The 22,601-nt window shown below is 32.0% G+C and overlaps 1 protein-coding gene across 29 annotated transcripts in view; it reads right to left on the bottom strand.

The window, feature by feature from the left end:
- The window catches only part of LOC143222270 (plasma membrane calcium-transporting ATPase 2-like), a 251,808-nt gene that overhangs the window by 74,777 nt on the left and 154,430 nt on the right, over positions 1–22,601 (bottom strand). For 22 of the 29 annotated variants that reach the window (XM_076448543.1, XM_076448539.1, XM_076448549.1 and 19 more), the window contains 5 exons: positions 21,928–22,119; positions 17,459–17,659; positions 6,648–6,884; positions 1,397–1,522; positions 59–193 (listed from right to left, as the gene is read on the bottom strand). In XM_076448543.1, the coding sequence (XP_076304658.1) occupies positions 59–193; positions 1,397–1,522; positions 6,648–6,884; positions 17,459–17,659; positions 21,928–22,102 (874 nt within the window). In that variant the 5' untranslated portion in view covers positions 22,103–22,119. Of the gene's footprint in view, positions 1–58; positions 194–1,396; positions 1,523–6,647; positions 6,885–17,458; positions 17,660–21,927; positions 22,172–22,601 lie in introns of all 29 variants that reach the window. The other 7 variants (XM_076448541.1, XM_076448542.1, XM_076448538.1 and 4 more) reach the window with 1 other exon arrangement.

Here is a 22,601-nt window from a genome sequence, read left to right as displayed (position 1 = left end):
TACATATTGCATTATATGTGGTCAAAAATCCCTAACAACACTACAGTAAACAGCTGACCTTTTTTGGCAAGCTTATTCTGTGTCTTTCCTTCTGTGGATGCAGCTCCCAGGAGGGTGAAGATAATCCCTGCTTGTGAATTGACACCAACAGCTGTCACAAGCATTTTTCCACTTCCCTCCATTACATGAGTTCCTGATGGTAATAAAAACAATTCTATTGACTTCTTCAAATTAATAAGATGAAAACAGGCAGGATTATATGACAACCAAAGAACTCTGTATCATGTTAATAAATAGAAAATAACTTTATCTTTGAAATGCATACAGCCTATTAATCATTACATACTACCAAAAACCTACTGAAGTTACAGAATATTTACATTCCCATAAAATAATTGTTATCAGGTCCTATTAGGAACATGAGTATATATAAAAGAAATATGTATATAAATATAAATAAAGATATGCATATGAGTGTGTCTATGTGTGTATGTAAATGTATAGACATATCCCCTTGGTTTCTACAATCATCATCACTGTATTGTAATGGAATTCTTGCTTATATGATACTGGAAAAACTTTTTCATTATGTGATGTGAAACCCCCAAACTTCATGAAATCTTTATCATTTGTGAACGTAGATTTGCAACAGGGGGGGGGTCATTATTTTCCCATTTCTCCTATATTTCCCATCATGGAGAACTTTACTTTTTTTTCCATTCTCTGGTAACATATATGGTGTATGAATACTTCACACACAGATTTAATGAACTGACACCATCTATATAAATATAATAGTACTATTTGTTGTATGTCCATGTAAATACTTCACAGGGTATGGATGGATCTTCACTAAATTGATAGAGTAGTTCATTAGGTCCATGGGGTAATACACACAAATTTTCAATTTTGCATTTTGTGATTTTTAAGTGTGTTTTGCTGGTTGTTTTTTTTTACCACTACTTCACTCCTGTTGATGGATCTTCACCAAATTTGACAAGAAGGTTTGTTGGTTCCATGAAGAAATATATGCAAATCTATGGTTTCACATTTTGTGTTTTGCTGTTTTTATAGGTGTTTTTGTTGTTCTTTTTTCATATTATACATAAAGGAAACAACTTTTCATGTCCTAAGATGACCCTTCATTAATCATGAATTTACATAACTTCCACCTAGGGTACAGGTACCCCAGCTAGTGTGTGTGTGTGTGTGTATATATATACATTTTTTTTTCAATTATTAAAAAGTTTCACTTCATTTAAGTATTTCATGTTATCTTTTTTTTTCAAACCAACACAATGGGTTAGATGACACAAATGTTACTTTACAATGATATCATTTATAAGATAAATACTCTAATGTTCACAGGATGTTCAAAAATGTGATTATTTTTTACCTGAAAACAGTACAGGATCAAATTTTTCTCCTTTTTTCACATGATCAGACTCTCCAGTCAATGAGCTTTCATCAACTTTTAAGTCATTACTCTGGATTAAAATACCATCTGCAGGAAGCAAATCTCCTGAAATAAATGTAATAGGCAATTTGTACATATACATATTATTTTTCATAGTATTATACTAATCTAAATTCCACATTACATATTCCTATGGTAAGTAGTTTAAAAAACTCAAATGATAGTGAAAACAAAAGTCTTTATAAGATAAATAAAAACTTATTTATTATTTACTCAAACTACAAACCTCTGTTTTGGCTTCATGCTGTTACCTAGAATTACAATTGATAGAACCAAAATACAGATTTCTAGTTTGATTAAATAATGTTTACAGTATCTCCAACTTTGTTTCCTTACTTTTTTATGATCCCTATTTGCAGGTTTTTAAATCATCAATTTTTATTTATGTTGTTGTTGGCTTTTTTTTATGCTAAACTATGGTCAAAGGATTATGTGATATGGTAGCTAACTTTATACATTGAAATTATAAGAAAAATAGCTGGTAACTAGCTGATATGGTTTATGATAATTTACTGTAGTTACTAACTATTTGACTGCATTAGTTTGAAATGTCAAATGTTAAGCTGAAGTTGGAGATTATCACAGAGTATTGTTTGAAAATACAGTGAGCAGTTATAGTTTCTGTGCAACTAAATCCTCTGTATACATTTATAATAAACAGTAGTGGATAAATATATGCCTGGACTTTGACTTAACCCTCACTAAGTACATACAAAATTTTACCAGTAGAAAAGCAGCCTTTTCACATAAAACACACACATACAAGATATCACTTTAAATAAATCTTCACGTCTTTTAAAGTAATAATCCTGTGAGTGTATGTAATAACATTTAATATCATATGTATTGATTGTTTTTAAACTTTTTCACTTCATACGTAATATAGTGATTGGCTCCTTTAAGACACTGATTGTATTGTGTACAAAACATTGAATATCTGTTAGTTACAATCACATAATGTCAATCTATCGCTGACTGGCAATTCCTGTTTCACAATTTACTTAAGCTTTCTGAAAGAATATCAGATATTTGTATGAAAACTAACTTCAAGGAATAGTGATTACATTATTTATATTAGAATTATATGTTTTTAGTTTATATAAAATATAGAAGAAACAAGTAAACTCTTCAATACCCCTACAACATTTGTTGTACCTTATTTAGTATTCTACTAAATGTTTGGAGACAATATACTAAGCTGTTTTTGTTGTAGGTTGTAAAGAAAATAATGATAATAATAAAAATTATAAATGGGTCATTTTCAGCACAATGTTTTCCTTGTAAGTCCAACATGCATGCTTTATGAATTTCTATATGTGTGCAGCCTTAACACTCATTAGTAAAGGTTTTAAAGTGGTGTTTGACCAGAATCTTTACTATTTAAAGTACTTTTTGCCTGAATGTTCTATTATGGTTTCGTACAATTCCTTGCAATCCCTATTATGTGTGGATCATGAATAAATGCACTTTAATTTTGATGAAATTCTATAATTCCTTATAACTAGAATAAATCATTTTCAAGCAAAAATTTCTGCTCCCCCACACTTTATCTCTAACTATACTTGAAGCTACTCTTGATGAACATGTGTAGTTTCCATTAAGAATATTACACAAGATGAAAGTTTATCAAAATCAACAGAAGGGTGTACAAAAGTATAACTTCAGTAATTTCATCCAATGGTCTTAACTTTGCTATACTGACCTCCTGATTCAAATTTGGCTAAGACAGGTAATTATGAGTGCATGATATTACTATCAGATTCTGAGTAACATTTTAATGTGTTTTAAAGCATATCCACATACATTACAAAAAAAAAAATTGATAATTAAGTCCTTTATACAAAACAAAGGTTATGAACAGTCATAAATATATTTGTATACACTCTTTATTTAATTGATCAAAAAAGTTTATTTTAGTTATAAATGTAAAGGAAAGCAGTTTATCCTGTACTTCTATAGGTGAGAGTAAATAAAATAATCAAACATTTTGATTATTCTAATGTTCAGTTCCAAGTTCATAAAGATTACCAATTTTCAAAAGAGCATTTTGTGAAAGTTACAAATGGTAAGCATAATTCTATTACTTGGACACTCAGATGGTTCTCATTTAACTTGCTCTGTAGTTGTATTAGAAAGAACTTTTTAATTTAATATATTTTTGCATGATGGTACATACATCTGTATATTAGTTTAAATTAAAACAGGAAAGCAGTCATATGGAACAGAAACAACATACCGCATGAATGCATTTAAGAATCAGAATAATATATTGTCAAGTTAGATGTATACTGTAATTTTAAATTTATTTTAATGTAGAATTTTTTTTCTTAATTAATTATACACACAGACACATATATATATATATATATATAAAATTTAAGTAAAAAGTTAAATGCTCAAAATAATTCATATATGAAAAGTACAAATATAAAACAACTATTTCATTTAATAAAAATAATTTGATTTTTCTAAAAATTTAGAAAAGCTGAATTTATAAATGTTATGTATTAAATGCCAAAAGCTACAGAGACGACACAAATAAAAGGCTTAACATCTGTGTAGAAAGTCTTAACATATGCAAATTCTATATGAGGCATATAAAAGTAGTATTTTAAATCTATCTAACATGAAGTGTACAAAATATATTTCAAAATATTATGCTAGCACTTAATGCTTCTGTTTTGAAACCAGACATAAACTAAGAAAATGCAGTGTAGTAGTATTTTTTTTTCTTATGAAAATTAAAAGATGCAAGACTTTAAAAGTGCAATAAATTCTCACTAGTTTCAGAAATGTTACACAAGTTCCTATGCACTATGCACTGGGTGGTAGAGAGTGATACCCAAAGATGGGATTTAATGAATAACAACTGACTTCTGTAGCTTGTTTTTTGTTTAAGAGGGAGAGGGAAACGAAAGTAAAATTTTATTCATTTAGGTATGCCATGGCTATAGAACAGGATATAAATGTTGGAATCAGAACACTTCTACTGTGTTTTCCAAAACACTGAGTATAATTATATTCCTTTATATTAATAAAATCTTACATGACATTTATATCTATTCTGATTATTGTAAGTGACACTGAAAATCTACTCGTTAATAAACATAAAGGGGGCACGCACTGAGATTTTAAGGGTACCCCCTCACAAACATTAAGGATGATGGGAACGCCTGGTGGGTACTGTAACTTACTAATGCACTACTATAGTGTATATACCTACAGTAACATTCCCACAATGCATAACGGCGACTGTTTGAAGTAACATCAAAAAGTAGAATAATAAAAAAATGAACAAAAGTCTCAAAAGAAAAGTATTAAGTTCTCTATCGAGCACATTTAAACCCACGAAAATATATCTCAGGTTTCCACGTATGTACATTAGAATAAGTAAGCTAACGTTAAATGCTCAGTATTTCTAAAAGTTCTATTACATTTACTATTATTAATATTAGCGGTAGTCGTTTTTATCAATATGTCTACATTACTATCGAGTACTAGACATTATCTAGTAGGTAAAATTGGAAAGAAAAGATGTTAGTCTTAATAATTTATGATCGTAAAAAAGCAGTTATACCGAAGATAAAAGCAAATAAAAAGGCTCGCTAGTTTCAAACGTGTATCCGGATTGGAATTCGAATCATCTTACGACGGTTCTACAAGTCAAGAAACGCCACAAAATCAGATCCGTAAGCAAATAAAGTATGAAAATATTTTGCCATTTATTTGGTGTAGTTGAGGTACAATTTAGGAAGAAAGAAAAACGAAAAAACAGCGAGTGTATAACTTCATGCAGTCACGGCATTTTAAGGACCATCTTTTTCGAACTTTTGTGTACAAATTGCATCACTTATTAAATCAACCGCACCATAATTGCTAAACTATCTCGATCAATTGGGCAAAATAAAATAAAAATGGAAATTTCGATGTAAGTATACAGTTTTTAATTCATTTTATACTTGCTAAACTACGAGAAAAAAAAAGCCACCGTAAACTGAATTTGTTATCAAAGATAGAAAGAAAATATTGGTGTGATGGCACCAATAGCATCAACCACATGCTATGGAAACTGGAACACAGTGAGTGATTCCAGAGCACAACGTTATATTTTATATTATTTTTGAAAATGTAAAACAGTTTTCAAAATAATTAATATTCATAAAGTTTCAAACTATATTGAATATAGAATTTATTACCTATTTTTTCTTGATACTGTCTACACATCTGTAAATTTGTTAAAGAAAATTTTGTAAAATAATATTTAAAATAAGCTTATTCATCAGAGATAATTTTCCATACGGACAATTTGTACAGTTTAAAGAGACAACTGTATATATCTTCAGTAAAAATTCGTTTGTTTCTAGGGCGATTTTCACAAAAGTTTAAAGCAAAGTAATAAGATATACCACAAAACCAGCGATAAAAACATTTTTAGAATACATCATATTGCAGGATTCTGCGTCATTGCTTTACGCCCCCTCTCACTACCCTATAGCAATTCTTTAATCTCCAGCGCGTCGATCATCCAGCAGTCCCACTTTTTTTAAACCTGCTGTTCTTTTGGGAATAAGCATCACTTGTGTTTGTTACCACCTTTGTCATTACTTCTGTGCGAACAATTTGTTTTTGCTTCAACTTTTTGTACGGTTAGGAAGACGGACGTGACATGAATGAAGTCTGAAGTTTGCTTGCAAGTTATTTGCTCATTTCAAGATGCCAGTTTCAGTCTATCAACTTTATTTGTACTTGTAAGTAAACAGATCTTGCTTTACCATTTGCCAAAAATATTATTCTTTATATATTGTGAACGAACAAACTAAAGCACATTGTTTTCGATTTTACGTTCCTTAAGAAATCTTTAGTCGGAATGTATGTTACTATTCATTACTTAATTTTACAATAATATGTTTTTATTTTATTAATTGTATGTAACAATTATTCCAACAATACTTACTGTTATGTTACAGTCCTTTACAGGACTCATTCAATAAAAATCATAATAATAACAATCTGAACATCTTGAGTAAATGTCAAACTTTGTACTACATTACCCACAGATAGTGTAATATGGCTATGAGATATTCCTTCAATAAAGACATCGCCAAGATAAATATATATGTCCTACAATTTCTCGTGCAAGTAATGACCGAAAAACAGAAAAGTAGCTTACCGTATTTAACTTGACAAACATCGCCAACAACTATCTCGCTTACAGGTATTTGGTTGATTTCCCCTCCTCTGATCACGGTAAATTTATGTTCGTGTTCTATTCTATTCTGTAATCCTCGGAATTGTTTTTCTTTCGTGTAATCATTGAAGGCTGTTACGAGTACCACAATAATAACAGACACCAATATAGCGGCTCCTTCTATCCATCCAGCCTCTCCTTCTCCTTCGTCAGCTACAACTACAAAATTACATTTACGTATTTCAACTATTTCTCCAAACAATCGTAAGAAATAAACAAGACAAAACAAAAACTATTTCGAGATGTTTGGTTATGCTATTTTTAAAGTTTTATTTCAAACTTTTATCGACTGTATCTGTTCCTAAATGGAGAAATGGACATCTCTGTGTTTGTGCCTTTGAAGCTATAATTTTTAGCCTGTTGATATATCCTAATCATCCACAACTCAACACTTTCAGGGTGTTTTAAACATGTATACCGACTAATAGGCGTATGAGGAAAATATCATATCACTGCTAAGAAGCTTAAAGTGGTTTACATTTGGTATTTCTATTAATATTTGTATTTGTGAAATTCATAGCGTTTACCTTAGAAAGATTAATTTATTAGCAAAATTTACAAGGTGGTTCTACACTTTGCAGGGTAAAAATCTTGTCTTCAAATCCACATTTATCCAAAGATAAAAAGATGTAATTTCCTTACAGAAATTTCCTAAATCAAGTTGAAATGGATCATGCAAAAATTCAAATATCAATTTCAAATTTTTAAATTCGGAGAAACGTGATTCAAATTTTTGAGTTAGATTTTTGATCCAGTTTACATAAAGATCATCTTTAGCATCAGAAAAATCGTAGTCCTTATTATTTTCAAGAAAACTATTCAACTTTGCAAGATATATCAAATCATTCTTTCGTAATTGTTGCGAAGGTTTAGCTTTAACTGAAATTCATGAATAGGCTGTGATTACTCGCTTGTTATTTTACTTCTTCCCTGAAGCTTCGTATTCAAATTATTCAAGTGAGCCATCACGTCGCACAGAAAGTGCAAATCACAGAGCCATGACAAAGTTTCAATTTCAGGGTAATTTTCAATCTTACCTTTTTCAGAAATATACTTTTTTATCTAAGGAAATAAATCGTTCCAAAACTTTTCCTCTACTTAACCATCTTACATTTGCAAAATCAGTAAGATCATCAAAAGTACAGTCACTTCTTTTCTTCAAAGACTCAACAAACTGTCAATAGATGAGAGAGCTTTCACTTCTAATATAATTTACAAATTTTACAACAATGCCCATCAAATTTTTCAATTCATCACTTTCAGACATCTGAGTACACAACTTTTCCTGATGGAAAATTCAAAGGAAAGATGCTGTTTCAAAAGAGAAATAAATCCCAATTTCGCCCCACTCATGACGGGACCACCATCTGTTGTGACAGAAACCAGTTTTTTAAAATCCACATTGAATTTTTTTGTCATTTTAAGAAATTTTTCAAAGATATTTTTTCCACGTTTGATCTTGTAATTCACAAAGGCCAAACATTTCTTCCCTCATTTGAAGGTCTGAAGTTACATATCGAACCCAAAATATCAACTGTGCAGGGTCACTAACATCTATTGGCTCATCTAGCGCTAAAAAAAAATATAAACAATCTTTTAGTTGTTCAAACAATTGATATTCTATGTCTTTCGCTAACTTTAGCATTCTGCGGACAATTATTCTTCGACTTAATTGCAAATTATTTACCCTTTTAAGAATATCATCTTTTATTTTTGAATCATAATTCTCCAACAGAGTTTCAATGACCATAATCAATATTTCTTTTACTGGTTTAGTGTCAGAAAATGATTTATTTTTTTGAGCTAGAATTCAAGCAACTTTATAGCGAGTTAACGTAACTAGTTCTGTCGATGATAAAAGTCTTTTTAGGCCTCCCTTTTGTTCATGAAGTTGCGCTTTCAGATGGCTAATTTCATTCATACGATTTTTGCTATCAACTGGCAAATTTACATCAAATTCGTTGTGAAAATTGTTAAAATCTTGCTTAAGGTTGTATACTTTATAATTCCTAAAAACTTTGTTACACAAACAACACACTGGCTTATTATTTGCTTCAATCACTGCAAATTTCAACTCTGAACTTTCATTAAATTCTCGTTTCACGTTTTTCCAGTCATGCGTCATTCTCTTTCAGACAGTAATGCCAGAATCAATTAAATTGTCTTTATTTTCTGAGTGTTCACCATTATCTAGATTCTTTCGTTTTCGAATTATCCACCTATCTGTATTATGGGATTAAAAACAAAATATATTTAAACACTTGAAAGTTGCACAATCAAAATATGTTTGCAAGCGCATGCAAAACAACGCACACTCGATAACAAACATCTAAATCAGACTGACGTTACAAAATGGGCGCAGTGAAGCGCGCGACATTAGCGATGACGTGAGGCAGTGCAGTTGATGATTACCAAATTTGCGATAAAAATAAATGATGGAAAAAGTTGATTATTAAACTCGAGCTGGCCAGTGGCCATGGAGTTGCCCACCCCTGGTCTATAATTACCAACTTAGTAAAGGGAAGGTTAATGCTTTTAATGATGAAACAAAACAAAATTGGCAGTGTTAAGTAAAACTTATTATTTAAATCAGTATTCAAGTCCCGTAATAATGGACTGTCTATATTAACATAATTAAAACTTTAAAATAAAATCAGTATTATGTTGCAATTTTATGAATATGCCACATCACACGTGTGATACTTCTACACGACACCGTTAGGACTGTGTACGTTAAAACAAATTCTCAATAACCATTTTAGATTTAATTCTCGCCTTTGATTCCCAAAATTCCTTCACTCGGGCATGCGCATTGCGGGGTATTATTGACTAAGATGTTATATATTTAGACAGCTATTGACATATTTTAGAGACTAATGTCATTAACTACTGATTGGTTCCCACTTCTTTCGTTGACAACTAATACTTTTCAACAGCAGCTCCTAATTTTAAGTTATTAGTATATATGAGATTAAATCTGGTAAACAAAGAATTTTTACTTTGGTCAACAATGTGACCAGATGGGAAAGACTGAAAAATAATAGACATGTTTCTTTTGTTGTTTTTTTAAGTTTCAGAACTGAAATATACTGTGAACGACGTTGCAATTTGGAAACAATAATAGTCAAAATTAAATTGTTTATAGAAAGCCTGTTTAATAAAATATAGTAATAAATTCTAAAAGATAATTTTATCCACGTAACAATGTATGTTTTCATCAAGACAAAACTGAACTAATGAAAATACACACTGTTGTGTGGATCAAAATGTTGTCTTATTACCAGTTTTTTTTTTATCAAGCTAAGCATTTTCCCTCTTTACGTACGATTAGTATAACTGTTGCAAGAGAGGTTTCAAACTTTTATTTCGCACCAACATAAACAAATCAAACTTTGACATAATGGTGCTTGTACTACGTTATTAACTATACTGACGTTGCTATCTTCGTATAAAACATTAGTTGATTTTATAGTTCGTTTTGTCTAAGAGCAATATTATTGTAACTGGAACAATCACTTTCATAATGAATTTTGTCCAGGAAGCTTGTATTTTTTTATTAGGTTCCTTCCAAGTTTTTGGTGTGTTTTTTTAAACAAATAAAACAAAGTTGAGAGGTTGAATTCACATGTAAGAAATGTTGGAAAGACTAATTTAGTACACTGAGTATTCTTTCGAAGGTCCTCCAGTAGTTCAGCGGTATGTCTGCGGACTTACAACACTAAAAACCGGGTTTTGATATCCGCGGTGGGCAGAGCACAGATAGCCCATTGTGTAGCTCTGTGCTTAATTCAAAACAACAACAACATTCTTTCGAAGATTAGTTTCTCATAGAAAGACCCGGCATGGCCAGGTGGTTAAGGCGCTCGACTCGTAATCTAAGTGTCGCGGGTTCGAACTCTCGTCACACCAAACATGCTCGCCCTTTCAGCCGCGAGAGTGTTATAATATTACGGTCAATCCCACTATTTGTTGGTAAAAGTGTAGCCGAAGAGTTGGCTGTAGGTGGCGATGGCTAGCTACCTTCCTTCTAGTCTTACACTGCTAAGTTAGGAACGGCTAGCTCAGATAGCCCTCGTGTAGCTATGAGCGAAATTAAAAAAAAATTCTCACAGAAAGTGAACCAGTTATAAGGTAAAGCCAGAATACGTGCGTAACAATGTTCATAGTCAAATACTAATACTCAGAAGAAATTAGAGCAAAATTTGAAAGAGGAGATCCCCCAGCGGCAGAGCGGTATATCTGCGAACTTTTAACTATATAAATCGGGTTTCGATACTTGTAGTGGACAGAACATAGCCTATTGCGTAGCTTTGTGCTTAATTTCAAGAAATCAAAGAGAAGATATATACAATACTTGATGACGAGAAACCCACTTGAAATAAAAATATATCTCACAACGGCTGGTAACTTTGCGCGAAATTCAAAATAAACAAATAAATAAACAGGTTTTTTTAAAAAAAACCTAGGAAGAACGAAACGTTGTTCTCTCCTTATCAATAAAAGTGTTAATACCCATACCAGCCGTTCTGAGATACACATTATACAATACATTTTTAATCTAAAATAAACTACTTCTCGGCCATACATTCCTGTAGACTTAAAAAATATGAATATATTAAATTAGTAAAATTCTGTTTTTGGATATACATAGACTTTTAACTCACTTTTTACGTTTTGTAAAAAAAAAAAAAAAGGAACGAAAGGAAACAAAAACAGAAGTTGTTCTGGAAATAATAGCAGGCTACGGTTTAATATATTCAGAGAACAGCATATCATAAATGTACTTAAAATAAAACAGAGTATCTGCCTCTCAATATAAAAGCGTTCTGAGCGTGTGTTTTACTTATTGAAAGGCCTAGCATCGACTGTTCCTCGTTGGACGCTATTCGTCATTAATAAAATGTTGATTCTTTCACTTCACCTAATCTTCTTGAATATTAACACGCATTTCAAAATAACACAGAATATGGTTTAGTACATAGTTCTCATGCGTGTTACACATCAATGTATGCATACTGTAAGCCGCTTTTCTACGAAGCCGCTCCCGATTAGACTTGTAACTCTCACAGCCGTGATGTATAACTTATCAAGCTCGTTTGTACTCTTCAGGTGACTTAGTTTCTACATAAACCCGTGCACTTATTTATTTGTTGTTTTACACGAAGCTACAAAATGGGATATCTGGGTTGTGCCCATCACAAGTATAGAAACCTGATATTTATCGGTTTAAGTCCTTGTACTTAGCGTTAAGTTATTGTAGGAAAAAATCCATGTATCGTTTCTACTTTTTTCCAAAGTTAAATATATTGAACATACGTAGGTAAATTATTATTTTTTAATTAATTATATGGTCCGGTGATTAAGGTCGCGGGTTCGAATCCTCGTCATACCAAGCATGCTTTCCGTTTCAACCATGGAGACGTTATAATGTTTACGGTCAATCCCACTATTCGTTGGTAAAAGAGTAGCCCGAAAGTTGGCGGTAGATGGTAATGAACAGCTGTCTTCCCCCTGGTCTAACCCTACTAAATTAGGGACGACTAGCGCAGATAGCCCTCGTGTAGCTTTAAGCGATATTCAAAACAAACCAAATATAAATTTTCAAAAGAAATCGGACTCTCGGTAGGAGAAAGTTCCGCCTACCGCGCACGTGGTAAGATAATGTTGCATAAAGGTATAATTTTGTCACAATGATTGGAGACGTTGAATATAAATATAAATTGGGCGTTATAGCTGCCTTTGCATAGGTAATCATTCGTTTTAGCTTCCAAAATTTCAATTTTTCTAGATTTTGATTACTTCCATTGTCATTAGAAAACAAGTGATAATGCAACCATATTCGAGAACCTCAGAAAATTTTCAGTTTATTAAAGGGTAGAGGTGTTAGTAATCTCCATCACACCAAATATACTCGCTCTTTCAGCCGTGGGGGCGTTATAATGTAACGGTAAATCCTACTATTCGTTGGTAAAAGAGTAGTACAAGAGTTGGCGGTGTGTGGTGATGACTAGATGCCTTCTCTCTATTCTTACACTGCTAAATTAGGGACGGCTAGCGCAGATAGCTCTCGTGTAACTTTGCGCAAAATTAAAAAACAAACAAACAAACAAACCAAACAATAATAACAGTTACATTTTTCAATCCAAGTTTAATCGCATACAATTCTTGTTGAAGTTCAGAATTTATGTTACGGTTAAATATAAGGTATTTATTATGTATATGTGCTTTCTGCATTATTTATAGTTTTAAGGCTATTACAGGAGAAGAAAAGACTGATATTTTAATTTATATGTTACGTATTTAAGATACCCGTATGCGAAGCCCCTGCAAAAATGTTTTTTTATCGTTACTACAACGTTACACAGAGAAATTAACAACCAACCGCTGGAAAAGTAAGTTATTAAAACCGCTATCTTAATCTCAATTACTTTTATTTTGCGATATTTGCTGATATAAAATCGGATCAAATTTAAATTGCAAAATAGAAAAAATGCTGTCGTCACTCTAGACTATTACTAATGTAAAAAAAACAACAAGCGTTTTATTAAAATAATATTTTTGGTTACCTTTGTATTATTCAACAAGTTCAAATATGATATACCTTTCTCTGAATGATTTTTCAAATAATGTTAAAATATTAATAAGAAGCTAGAGGGAAGGAAGCTATTCAGAAGCATTCACTGCCATTTCTTAGGTTACTCTTGTCAGACGGAATAGAAAGGTTTGACTGTTACTATTCTTACGCATCAACAGCCCTAAAGTGCTAGTGTGTTTTGCGACAACTGTACACGATTCACGAATCATCGGGTACATATACCGAAAATAATAACCAGTAAGCTACACCTGCCATTCGTTTGTGCTTTTTTTTCTTACTGATGCCTAAACTGTTAACATTCGCGAGATTTAACAGATTTACTGCAACTCTCACCGAAATATCATTTGAAGTAATTTATTGTCACATTTATTACTGGAAAAGCAGTTCTAGCTAATACAGATCTCTTAGTAAATGATACCAGTCATTCTTCGTATATTTTGTGCTATAAGAATCAGCATCAGAATACATTACACAAATCTACGAATTTAAACTTAAAAAAAAAAAGTGTTTTGATTTTAAAAATGGACTTTCCATAATTTAACCATGCATATTTCGAAAATAATATCCTTTTTTATTTCTATAACGTAAAGAATTTTTGAAAATAGGAATTCAAAAACTTAGATTAAACTAGTGTTTCGTTTAACACAATGAACATTTTTTATTATTTTTGTTTAAGAAAAATACAAACAAACTGAAAAAAGGAAATAACACTGATGTCAAACGAATATACATTTTCATTCATCCTGACGTTTTGTGTGTGAGTGTAAAAAATACGTTTTTTAATCTCCAAACTACGTGTTGTGATCTTACTTTTATGTACAGTATTGCGTCCGGAGCATCTCGTTTAAATAACCAGCAGTAATCAGCCATCATGTTGATTTTATACCTTCCCTGATACATACTCTCTATTTCCGCGATATCTTTATGAAATATTTTTCTTTGTTTTTCGCTGATGGAACAGAGATTTTCATGGAAATAGTAAATATGTAAGTGTAAGAAATAAACATTCAAGTTCCTATTACAACACAACTCTTTGAATTTATCGAGTATGTCAATAACAATATTTTCGTAATTTGGGTGCTTTTTGTTTTCTAACAAATTCTAAGTAACATCTTCAGAGGCAATCCATGCTGCTTTTTCAACTTTCCTCATTGTCCTTTCGAACTGTTCATCAGAAGTCAGTTTCTTAATCTGAGGCTCAACAAAAAATCCCTTCTTTAAGTTTTGCTTCTGAAAGAGTTGGGAATTGCCCGCATAGTTACTTGAAACAATCGCCATCTTTGTCTAACTGCTTCATCAAGGCGAGTTTTATGTTAAGTGGAGATAAATATGACTTCCTTTACGTCAACCAAACGTTTATATTCAATGTGTTTCTATCCTGGTATCAGGTCGTCTGTGAGGTAGCCATTGTTTCTTTATCCAGTGCTGTTTTTGTGTTCTGCTGTTCCAATCACACAAAAAATGTGGACACTTTGTATAATCGGATTGTTGACCCAACAACACATAAAGGTCTTTATTTCTCCACAAAGTAGCCGTCCATGTTCTTTGCATTTGACCATATTAAGAAGAATTTCGAGATTTTCGTCCGTTTTATTCAAGTAAATCAAGTGAATAATAGGAACAGATGCATATACGTTACAACTGTGAAGAAGACCCCCTTTTAGATTTCTTTTGGAGGAGTCAATGAAGAATCACCACTTGCTTGGTTCACAGACTGCAGTTCGTAGCATTGTTATTAATTCAGAAACATTGTTGCAATAAACCAGTGAACGTTCTTGCGAAAAACACGGTATAAACTTATCTACTAGTAAATGAAGTTTCTGGAGAAACCCCAAATCTCTCATTGAATCATTAAGTTCACCTTGTGTGAAAAGTTGTGGTTCATCAAATATTTCAGATTTCAGTCACTATCATCATTTCTACTGACATCAGATTCAGAATCGGATCAAACTGTACCAAGAGTCTCCAGTGAAGCAGGTACTGGTACATCGGATACAAAACACACAAACTACTTTTTATAACAAATTCTGTAATGTTTTATCTTTGCTTCATTACAACAAATTTACCATGAATATAATAGTATATTACACAACCTTTTGTTGCCATAGCGACGTATAAATATTGAAAAAATAATCATGTCAAAGTGCACGCACAAAAAATACTATACAGAAATAACATGTCATGCGGCCTGTTAACCGTCTATATATTGGCGATGTGTTTCTCGTATGTTCTAAAATGATCGATGAAACTCACGTCGCGATTGGTCTAGAAAAATCTATAGCCAGTGGTTGTCAACATTTTAAGCATAACAAGATGTGACCCGATTTCAATGAAAATTATTCATTTACGTAAAGTTACATATGAAGTTATTTGAAAAATCTGTACGTGATGGAGAAAAATGAATGCCATTTTCGGATTCTTAGTACAGTAATTACCGTAGAACATCTAAAAATTTCAAGACAGTAAAATCACCGGAGGCCTATAATATAAACAATATACACACAAAATAGTTATCATATTCCTCTACAGATAGCACTATAAATATATGTACCTAATATGTATGTGCAGACATATAATACAAATAACCAAATCATTTGGAATAGTTTGACAACCTAATGCTACAGGAAAATTCTAAAAATCGTGTTTGTTTATTTTTTACTTTTGCGCAAAGCTATACGAGAGCTATCTGCACAAGCCGTTCCAAATTAGCAGTGTAAGACTAGGGAAAAGGCAGCTAGTCGTCACCACCCACCGCCAACTCTTAGGCTACTCTTTTAACAAAGAATTGTGGGATTGACCGAACTTTATAACGCCCTCACAGCTGAAAAGGCGAGCAAATTTGTGTGACGAGCATTGGAACCCGCGACCCTCAGAATACGAGTGGAGCCCCCTAATCATCTGGCCATGTTAGGCCCTAAAAGTAATGAAAGGTTAATATGCGATTATGACATACGAATTAATCCTTAATTTCTGTTGACTTACAGTTCAAATTAAGTGCAAACAAAATATCTACTGACAAGTTCCAAGAAATATTATTCAGTTGTTTCTTTTGATTCTGTCTGATAAAAAAAGAGCAACTAAACTATTACAGCAAAAAAGAGAGAATTATGTAATAAACAGGAATTTAAGTAAACCTGGAAAAAAGTTTAACTGAATAACCAGGAATGATGAACTTATTAAAATGATAAACTTGCGTTATGCAAATACAATTGATAAAACTACAATGTTAGTCTAACATTGAAATGAATCTTCTTTTTTCGTTTAAATACGGCGACATTTCTCAAATAATCTTTGACATTTGGTGAATAGTTCCTTAAGTATTTATTACTATCAGTATTCAAAATTGAGACCTGCCATGTTTGGTGATATTTCTAGTGTTAGTACGTTGTGAAATTACAAATGTTTGGTTATCATTTATTTTTAACTATTATTGCAAAGGTACGGCGATGATCGACTAATATTATATTTTGCAATAAATAATTTGTATTCAAGTAATCACCACTGTTCTAGTGTTATACTACACGAGCCAACTGTATATTGATACTGTATTTATAATGTGTGATCACATTATAGCCTGTGCTAACTCTCTTATATTTATTAACAATTTCAGAAGTTCGTATAAATAATATGCTGGTTTTGCTAAGATTGATGGTGAATTTTTTTAAAATAATACATTTGTTAAAATACCCTATTATGAATATAACATTGTCCAGTTAGGTTAATCTCAAAGGATGAATAGAAAGAACCTGAATGTTAGAAATAACAAGACAAACGTAATGTAAAAAAACTATTTACCTGATAATCCTTTGATACAGATTTCAATAGGAGAGAAAAAAGACAACAACGATATAAGTATGTGAGCTGATGACGAAAGAAACGTACAACACATAGAAAAACTCTATAACTTTTTAAGAACAAAGAAAGAGCTATCAGAGTTTAATTTTATGAAGTTTTATCATAAAGAAACACAAAATATACCCTGTTAAATGCACTAAATATAACAGTACAACATAAATTTCAATAATGTACTCAAAAATTTGTAAGAAATGTTTATCTAAAAATCCTGTACATGTTTCTTATTCTAGAAATTTATTTATTGGACTGATTTTTTTCCAATCAACTTAAAATAATCTCTCACCTTCATCCTCTAGGTTTGGAGGTGGTTCGTAAAAGGCAAGTCCTAACGAAATGATAGCAGCGACTTCCAAAATTACAAGTGTAACATCTTGTAATGCTTCCCAGACTAGCCTTAAAAAAGTTTTTGGTGGTTTCGCAGGTATTACATTGGCACCAAAATTTTGGCGTCTGTGGTCAAGATCTGCTTGAGATCCACTCAGACCTGAAATATTCAGAGAAAACACTATGTTGACTTCAGCTAGAGCTATTTGTACACCAGATCAGTGAAACGTTATTAGTAAAAAACAACAGATATATAAATGTTGAAAGAGAAAACTACTGACTTGAGATAAGAAGAGGAACACACACTCATTACTGAAATCAAATGAAATTGTAAGTTGTATGAAAATACCAGTGTAATTTATTATAATCAACCTCTTTCCATTCATAGTTTTGTGACTGAGACTTTAAAAGAATGTTTGTTTTCAAAACGCTCTGACGGAATCGTTCAGATGATTCCTGAAGGAAATATATTTGCATATTTTTTTAAATATAATCTTACATTAACTGTATTCTTCAAATGTATGCTATATAATTATTTATGTTTTTTCTTGATTGTACGAAAGTCGATTGGTTATAAATAAAGTGAATAAAATTTAATATTGGCAACATAATAAACCGAGTCGAGAAAAATTTACTATCCCTTATCTATCTTACATTGAAATATGTAATACGTTGATTAAATAAAGAGTAACAGCCGATGATTACACGACAAGTTCTACCACATTTCAAATGAGCACCAATCCTAAAACTAGACTGTACTAACCAATATGGGCTCAGGTAAGATAATAAACATGTTTAAAGGCATATTCTAGAAACAGTTATGTGATTCTTTTTGTTCACAACCGTGGTGAGCACAGCACAGATAGTCCATTACGTAGCCTTGTGCCTAACAACAGGAATCAAAGATTTTCGTTGATATAATACAGGAACTAAATTGCAACGAAAAATTAGCATTGCTAAAAACATACATAGAATTAAAATAAGGGTAGTAGGGATAGAGAAGTAAGGTGAGAAATTAATAAGGAAGATAAAATATTTAATCAGACCAATTAAAACGAGAATTTCAAAATGAGACATTTATTTCTTTATTATTAAGCATAAAGCTACACAAGGGGCTATCTGTGTCCATCACGGGTATCGAAGCCCAATTTTTAGCGTTAGAAGAATTCAGGCTTGCCAATGAGCCACTGAGAAGGAAATAAAATCTTAACAGAAAACGGACAAGCATGTTAAATTTCATAAACAGATCACAAATTTAGAAGTAACATAATGAAAAACTTTGCAGAATATCGTAAGTGTTAAGAAAAGGTGGTTAAAAAGGGGCAACTTTATTTTTAAAGAAGTTAGTAGAAGTTTACATATCTATGTGATATTGAGGCTACTTAGTTTCGCAGAAGTAATTAATTTAGCTGGAAACGCTCGAAACGTCGACAATAAATCATTTCTGACACTAGGTGTTTCTTTCGCCATCATACAGCTTTGCAAGACGAGAGCTATCACTTAAAATAAAAAGAGAGTGATTACATCAAACCGATTTGTTCTTACCAACAGCTTTGAAAATGTAATACTAGAACATGTCCCGACAGTCGAACCGAACTATATTTTGTAATGGCAACAACATAAATAAGCGTCAACATTTGAAATTAAATTACCCAATCAGATTCTTAACGTGTTAAAATAAATCAAATGAGGTTAATATTAATTTTTGATGTGCTATATACGCACTTTCATCTCCTGTCTAAGCCTAACCGTTTAATGTCAATTTTTTCTTTCACATATGGTAGAAAACCAGTTGATTATGAATAAAACTAGCCTTCTGTATCTAAACACATCTAGGTTTGGAGGATGGAATAACTAATTTGAAAAACGTTTTTGATGTTTTTGTATATATAATCTGACGAAACAGCGTAACGTTCAAATCTAAAATAAATAGTTTTATACTTAAGATGAGAAACATTATAAATACCAGAACGAATCAGGATTCTAGAGATTTCATCTTCAGTATCTAAAGCAGAAAGAATTACATCAATCCATTATCGTAAATGTAGAAGCGTAATAGTAATTTCCTTATGATTGATGTAATTCTTTATATTTTTGCATCATATACTAAAGATGGAATCTGGAGAAGATAAAATAATAAACAATCAGTAGAAGTCCTTGAACAAAGAGTTCAACAGGCATTAAGATTAATGTTATTCTTTATAATTCTTACATAATATAACAAAATACAATCAACTAAGTCAAAGAACAAAGACTAGACTCCAAGAAGCATTCATGGAACTATGTTTTCATTGCTAACAGCAAACAAACAAACAAAAACACAACCAACAGAAGTCAAATAACAAAGTTTTCATAACTATCAGTGATTAAAATCATAACAAACAATGAATCGAAATTAAAAATAAAGATTCCATACGTCATCCAGATTACTATTTTTCATAGCAATTAAGAAATGAATATTACAACCAAATGCTATCAAAGCTAAAATCAAACACTTCGAGAGATACTACGATTATTATTATTTTTTGTAACTACTGGTTAATAAAACAACAATCAAGCAATCTAATTTTATGAATAAAAACTCCAACAGGAATTCGGTTACTATGTTTTACAGCTAACACAGAAAAAAATAAAAACAAGAAATGAATCGACGTCAAAAAATAAAATACACTGAGATAATACCGTTTTTAAGGAAAGTATCGTACAAATAAACAATCAAAGCTAAAAACAAGAATTAATATTACTTTGTTTTATAGCTTCTAATGAATAATAAGAACAAAAAAGTCAAATAGAAAAAATATTCCAGTAGGAAATTAGATTACTGTTTAAAAAGACATTAGTGGTGAATAAAACAACAAAGAATCGAAGTCAGTAAGCTAAAACTCCAGCAAATAGTTAATACAACAACAAACACTCCGTCGAATTAATATAACAAAATTTGTAAGAGGTATTTAAATTACTGTATTTTTGCTGTGTCAGTTAGTAATGAATGAAACAGCAAACAGTCAAAGAACAAAGACTTGAACATAGCTTATTATGTTTTATAGCTAGTAGTGAATAAAAAATAAAACAACTCGAAGTCAAGGAACAAATTTTCCATAGATAATTCACATCATTGTGACATTATAGCTCGCAGCTAATAAAAGAATAATATTCAACTTAAGACAAAGAAAAGACTCCAGTAGGGATTCAGCATGGTATAGTTAGTAGTAAATAAAACAAGAAGTAGTGAATCCAAGTGACAGAGAAAAGACTCTAAGGTAATTCAGGTCATATTTTTGTAGCTGGTAATGAATAAAACGACAACAAATTAATCGAATTCAAGAACAAAGATTCCAATGATCATTCACATTACTGCATTTTTATTTGCGTATTTGTTGTTGCTAAGCTTTGCGCTATACAATGGGCTATTTGCGCTGTGCCCACCAAGAGCATCGAAATCCATTTTTTACCAATATGAGCGCTCAGACAACAAGAAAATCAGTTGTTTTTTTGTTTTTGAATTTCTGCGCTAGCTGTTGCCTAATTTAGCAGTGTGAGACTCGAGGGAAGGCAGCTAGTCATCACCACCCACCGCCAACTCTTAGGCTACTCTTTTACCAATGAAAAGTGGGAGTGATTGTCACATTATAACGCCCCCACGGCTGAAAGAGCGAGCATGTTTGGTGCGACGGGGATTCGAACCCGCGATCCTCAGATTACGAGTCGAACGCCTTAACCCACCTGGCCATAACGGGCCTAAATCAAAGTCAGTAAACGATTTGCAATAGGTGATCAGACTACTGTGTATTATAGGGAATAAAAAACTTAACAAAAATTAATTAAGGCAAATAACAGAGATCCAAAACAAATTAAAATAACCATGTTTTTTTAATACATAGCACAGGTGGGATTAGGGCCCAAAATGTGTGGGATTAGGAGAACAAATCGTTCTGAAATTCGAGTTTGTACTATATCTTTCAGATTTACTGACAGCTTTAAACAAAACGTCATGATTCACTGACACTACATTTTTGCAGCCAAAAATAAAAAAGTAAAATAGTGCCACATCCTCTTTGCACTATTTTACATCAGAGAATAAACAACTGTAAGATACGAGGTTAGCATGTATATTGTTTATGTATCTATCCAATTATAAGCTGTGTTAAACAGACTATCGTAACAAATGTTAGGGTTAAATTTAATCAACATGTCTTAACTTCGAAAATAATTAGGGGAGGGGGGCAACTATTCTCTTTTGTCCCTCCGTAGCCCCGCTTGGATGTTTTTAGTTAGTACTGATAGTGACTGAAACAAAAATCAATAAGCTGAATCAAAGAAAAAAAAGGTTGTATTTGGATTTCTAAAAAACTGTATATTTAGGTTAAGTAAAAACTCATTATAAAATTTATTTTTCTATTTTCATATCACTCAGAGTTTACAACTTACCATCTGTGGGAGACGTATACAGTTTCCTGCAAACCTCCTGAATACCCCCATATTCGTCACGGATCCTTTCGATTGCCTCACGCCCTCTGGTCTCCATAAGGTCCCGAAGTTGCTTAACATCCAGGCCATAGTGGGCAGGCCGGCCGTCCACAGTTGCCATAGTTGTGTCATTCATCCGAGCGGTAGTGTACTCTGTGTCGAATAAAACATGGATGAAGTTGGTTGAATCACTTGATGCGCCTCACTATAAGCAAAGAAAAGTATCAGTAATGAATCAGTCATTCAAAGTATAACCACGAAAGTATTACAACGTGGCTAACAAATCACAGATTCGTAAGTGGTGACTCAATTTTATGTAGCAGGTTTGATTAAATACAACCTAATAATATCAAATATTAAGCAGTGTTAGATTTGATGGGGGATTTTAATCATTGAGAATTTAATAAAACTTCGATATTCCAGGATTCATTCTTTTGTTTTTTTTTTCTTATAGCAAAGCCACATCGGGCTAGCTGCTCAGCCCACCGAGGGGAATCGAACCCCTGATTTTAGCGTTGTAAATCCGGAGACATAACGCTGTACTAGCGGGGGGCTTCCAGGATTCACTTTATTGATAATGTCGTAGACTTTATAGTAAGATTTTGTAACATTTCTTCTGTATTTATTCTCATATT

Source organism: Tachypleus tridentatus, chromosome 8, assembly GCF_004210375.1.
Source record: "Tachypleus tridentatus isolate NWPU-2018 chromosome 8, ASM421037v1, whole genome shotgun sequence".
NCBI classification, from domain to species: domain Eukaryota; kingdom Metazoa; phylum Arthropoda; class Merostomata; order Xiphosura; family Limulidae; genus Tachypleus; species Tachypleus tridentatus.
Note: the sequence above shows the minus strand (reverse complement) of the source record. Positions and strands in the feature narration are given on the sequence as shown.